The sequence below is a fragment of the Octopus bimaculoides genome, chromosome 7 (genome assembly GCF_001194135.2).
Source record: "Octopus bimaculoides isolate UCB-OBI-ISO-001 chromosome 7, ASM119413v2, whole genome shotgun sequence".
Taxonomy (NCBI): Eukaryota; Metazoa; Mollusca; class Cephalopoda; order Octopoda; family Octopodidae; genus Octopus; species Octopus bimaculoides.
This window is the reverse complement of record NC_068987.1, coordinates 12,278,112-12,283,355: the sequence shown is the minus strand read 5'-3', so window position 1 is coordinate 12,283,355 and position 5,244 is coordinate 12,278,112. Positions and strand designations below refer to the sequence as shown.

At 35.8% G+C, this 5,244-nt stretch overlaps 1 protein-coding gene across 3 annotated transcripts in view; it reads left to right on the top strand.

Moving 5' to 3' along the window:
• The window catches only part of LOC106869750 (EF-hand calcium-binding domain-containing protein 4B), a 113,286-nt gene that overhangs the window by 34,495 nt on the left and 73,547 nt on the right, over positions 1–5,244 (top strand). For all 3 annotated transcript variants that reach the window (XM_014915613.2, XM_014915614.2, XM_014915615.2), the window contains exons 3-4: positions 2,975–3,104; positions 3,878–4,036. In XM_014915613.2, coding sequence (XP_014771099.1) covers positions 2,975–3,104; positions 3,878–4,036 — 289 coding nt within the window. The remainder of the gene's footprint in view (positions 1–2,974; positions 3,105–3,877; positions 4,037–5,244) is intronic.

Genomic DNA, 5,244 nt, shown 5'->3' with positions numbered 1-5,244 from the left:
TATATATATATATATATATATATATATATTGTTTTTGTTGCAGTAAATATATTTGGAAAAAAACACAAACTCTGTGATATTCTAATTTCAAAGCAATATTTTACTGAACTAATAGGATTTGATTAAATCTTGTTTGTTATTTATCACTGAGACAGAAATAACATTTTCTTCAGTTTAGCAAAAAAAAAAAAACTATTTGTTTGAAAGTAAACTTTGATTAGTTCTCCATTTCAAAAGTAATTTCACTGTAAAGATTTGGAAATTGTGTGTTAAGGAGACCAAACATTGCTATTTTAGTAAATAGTTGTTCCCTTGAGTAAACAACTCTGAATGGTTGTTTGAGTTCCCATCTGATTAGAGGACATCTATTGTATTATGCCAAATAGTCTTAATCATCATCATTGTTTTTTATGTTCACATTTTTTCCATGCTAGCATGGGTTGGATGAGTTTTCATGAAGCAGTTTTCTGCAAGCAAATACCATTCCTGATGCCAATATATGTTTTCCTGAAGACAATGAGCTGACAGAATTGTTAGCACGCTCTTTTACGTGTTTCAGTCATTTGACTGTGGCCATGCTGGAGCACCACCTTTAGTCGAGAAAATCGCCCCCGGGACTTATTCTTTGTAAGCCTAGCACTTATTCTATAGGTCTCTTTTTGCCGAACCGCTAATGGTTTTACCAGTTCGCCGCTTTAGATTAATAAATCTATTAATGGCCACACCACATATCACAATAACAACTTCAAGTAATATACTGTTCTCGTTGTAAGTCATGTAATCAAATACTTTTTCAAGGTCACTCACCAAACATAACATAAAAAAGATAGGAACACAGAATTCAAGATATGTGGCATCTACCTAACCCCTTTCTTTTACCAGAGTCTAAAAATATTTAAAAAAAATAAATAAAAAAACGGGAAATACATAAACTAAATAGCTGCAGACTGATGTCTACAACTCAGCTTTAATTTTCTAGAATATGGCTAAAGAACAATAACAAACTTGAAGTAATTCCTACTAAACCCAATATTTTCTTTCTTACTATTAACACCAGAAGACATCAAATACAACCAGTCATAACATTCAACAACATAAACACAAGAGACAAATTTAAGTAGGCGTTAAGTTACATGGCACACCTCTGCAATATTTGCAGCATATATACATATATACATATACACATATATATATATATATATATATATATATATATATATATATATATGAGTCAAAGAAAAGAAAGCAAAGGACACACAAACATTCTTAGAGCATGCATAGATACCACATTTTTGGCAGCTATCAGAGACAACAATGGCATGAATACAGTGCATTAAATGTATGATAAATTATATGAGCTTTACCTGGCCCATTATTGACTTGTATGCAATAAATCAAAATAAACTACAAAGAACACAAAAACAGCACACTTCATATCTTGACACGTTGCACTTAGGCCACACCTATAGATCACCTACTCAATGAAAGGAATAGATAAAAGAACTACAGGCACAATTACTTCCAAAATGATAAGCTATTTCTTCAGTTACCTAGAAACACATCTTAAAAATCTCTCAGGGTCCATCATCATCATCATCCTTAGCACACTGTAGGTGTATCATGTCACCATATGAGTTTTCTCCCCTGTAGAAACAGGGTTGTCACAGTGGAAACAATTCTAGAGAAAGTATAGTGTGCTAAAGGTTAATTTCCATTAATGCAGACATGGGTTAAATGGTTTGACAGGATCCAAAATGCTACACGGTGCAGTTTGAGGATTCTATCATGGTCCAGTGTCTACCTCGGTGTGGTTTCTAATGTTGGATGCCCTTCCTAATGCCAACCAATTTACAGAGTGTAGTAGATGTGTTTTTTCATGGCACCAACACTTGTGTGGTCATCATGCAAAAAATGAATAACAAAGCTTGCTCAGTAAAATTGATTGAGGTTAAGAAGGATATTCAGCCTTAGAAAGCAAACATTTGAGCCCTATGCAGTCATTCAACCATATAAACATAAAGCATACACATACATCATCATCATCGTTTAATGTCCACTTTCCATGCTAGCATGGGTCGGACGATTTGACTGGGGACTGGCGAACCAGATGGCTGCACCATGCTCCAATCTGATCTGGCAGAGTTTCTACAGCTGGATGCCCTTCCTAATACCAACCACTCCGAGAGTGTAGTGGGTGCTTTTACGTGCCACTGGCATGAGAGCCAGTCTGGTGGTACTGGCAATGGCCATGCTCAAATGGTGTTTTGTGGTGTGTTTACGTCCCCGTAACTTAGCGGTTCGGCAAAAGAGATCGATAGAATAAGTACTAGGCTTCCAAAGAATAAGTCCTGGGGTCGATTTGCTCGATTAAAAGGCGGTGCTCCAGTATGGCCGCAGTCAAATGACTGAAACAAGTAAAGAAAGAGAAAAAGAGAGAGAGATATATATGTATGTATGTATATATACTCATGTTTTGACTTCTGTTTTCTTGTTTGTGTTACCAAACCTATATTATCTATTGGTTTTTCAAATTATCTGTTTATCTAGCTGTCTTTCTGTCCATCCATCCATCCATCCATCCATCTACACGTGTGTGTATGTGTGTGTGAATGTGTGTGTGTGTATGTGTGTGTGAATGTGTGTGTGTGAATGTGTGTGTTAGCATTCATTTCACAGAACATTGGGTTTTCATTATAATTTGCTTGTGCCCTTTTTCTCTATTAGTCACTGTAGCGTTTAACCCCAATAAAGTCACAGAGAATAAAGAAGATATTCATTTGGATTGCTTTCTGTTTGTTTGTTGTTTTTGTTTCATATCAGATATTGAAGAATACTACTGCAAGTGCAAGATTTCAGTTGTCTTGATCACTTCATGGTTGGAAAGGAAATATAGAATGCATTACTCATATAATACTTCATACGTATGAACTACAGTATAATAACAATTAATTTCATTTGTCTTTTCTTTTAACAGATCGTTTCATTGGAATACCAGCTGAACCACATCAAGAGGAACATGTTTATGGGGTGGAAAATGAAGAAATGGATGATCAGGCTTTTACTGAGATGTTTACTACAGTCGGTGCTAAAGATGTCATTCATGAGTAAGATTTAGTCTTCTTGAATTAATTTTCTTATGGTACTCTAATATGTGCGGGCCTGACCATGCTATAAAGAAGTTTGGTTTGGAACCATGTTGTTTAGGATGCAGCCTCACTGTGTGGACACTGTTGTGGCTGGTGTCTTCTGCTATAGCTGTGTGTTGACCAATGCCTTGTGATTGAAATTTGTAGATGGAAACTGGAAGATGCCTATCATAATATTGCTTCCGTTGTTCCAAGTACTGATTTAATTGACTATATTTATCCATGAAATTTGAAAGCTTGTGCTTCTATATCATAAATCTATTACAGTGATACCTTGTAGGATGAGTTTAATTCATTCCATGACCAAGCTTGTCTTACGATTTACTTGTTTTACAAATCAATTTTCCCCATTGAAATTAACTAAAAAATAATTAATCCAATTTTTCCCATTGAAATTAACTAAAAACTAATTAATCCATTCCAGCCCCTAAAAACCACTCAAAAATAACTTTTTATGGGTTTTGAAACAGAAGAGGTGTGTGTAGTTACAAGTAAAATAAGAATTATAAAAAAGAGAATGCAAAAGAAATATGTAAACTGGTTTTATTAACTGAATTACCTTAAAGATGGGATAATTTGTGTGCTCATACTTCGGATCTCCAATCATACTTCAAGACAAAAAATTACATGAGTCTCAGCTTGTACAAGCAAATTACCCATACTGTGAGGTTCTACTGTATTCTATATTTATGAAGCTAAATTTCTTTCATTGATTTCTATCATTTTTATAGTGACGGCTCTATCAAGCATATTAAGGAACTTTGGATTCAGTTACGCAGAGAAGATGATCCTGTTGTAGTAGAAAACTTTGAAGATTTTCTAAGTAAAATTACCAAGGATTTAAAAAAGAAACAAGATGATTTAAAAGAGTTAGAAACTGCCTTGAAAGTGTAAGTACACTTAATTGAATTATTTTACTGTTTGTTATTGACTTTTTATATATTATTTTATTTTAACCAGGGGTCAACACTTTCTATTTATAATAAATCATCATCATCATCATCATCATCATCATCATCATCATCATCATTTAACACCTGCTTTCCATGCTGGCATGGGTTGGACAGCTTGACAGTAGCTGGCAAGGCCAGAGTCCACACCAGGTTTTATGGCCTGTTTTGATTTGATTTCTACAGCTGAATACCCTTCCTAATGCCAACCACTTTACAGAGTATACTGGATACTTTTTATGTGGCACCATCACCAGTGCTTTTTAGATGGCACCAGCACCAGTGATTTTATGTGGTACCATCTCCAGTGCTTTTGAATGTTTTGTTTTTAACATTTACCTTTGGCCTACATCATCATCATCATTATCATCATAATCATCGTTTAATGTCCGCTTTCCATGCTGGCATGGGTTGGACAGCCCGATTGAGGCCTTGGCAAGCCAGTAGGCTGCACCAGGTTCCAATCTGTTCTGGCAAGGTTTCTACAGCTGGATGCCGTTTCTAATGCCAACCACCATTCTGAGAGTGTAATGGTTGCTTTTTACATGCCACTGGCATGAGGGCTAGTCAGGCAGCACTGGCATTGACCACACTCGGATGGTGCTCTTTATGTGCCACCAGCTTGAGGGTCAGTCCGCTGGCACTGGCTTCAACCACGCTCAAATGGTACTTTTTATGTGCCACCAGCATGGGAGCCAGTCAGGCAGCACTGGCATTGGCCTCAACAATGATTTCACTTGACTCAACAGATCTTCTCAAGCACAGCTACATGTATGTAATATATTTTAAGTATAAAAATAACCCCACGCAATTATCTATTTCTAGCGAAAATTAAACAAATAGTAATACAAAAAACTAAAAAACTATCTAAAAAATATCAACTGTTCAGTGACCCACAAATACATTAAATTAGAAATATTTTTATCTACTGATATGGCTGCGTGGTTAAGAAGCTTGCTTCACAACCACATGGTTTTGGGTTCAATCCCACCGTGTAGCATCTTGTACTATAGCCCCGGGCTGACCAAAACCTTGTGTGAGTAGATTTGATAAATGGACACTGCAAGAAGCCCATCATATATATATATGATAGATCACTAGCCACTACACATTCTTTTTTTTTTTTTTTCTTCTCTCCTTGTTTTTTT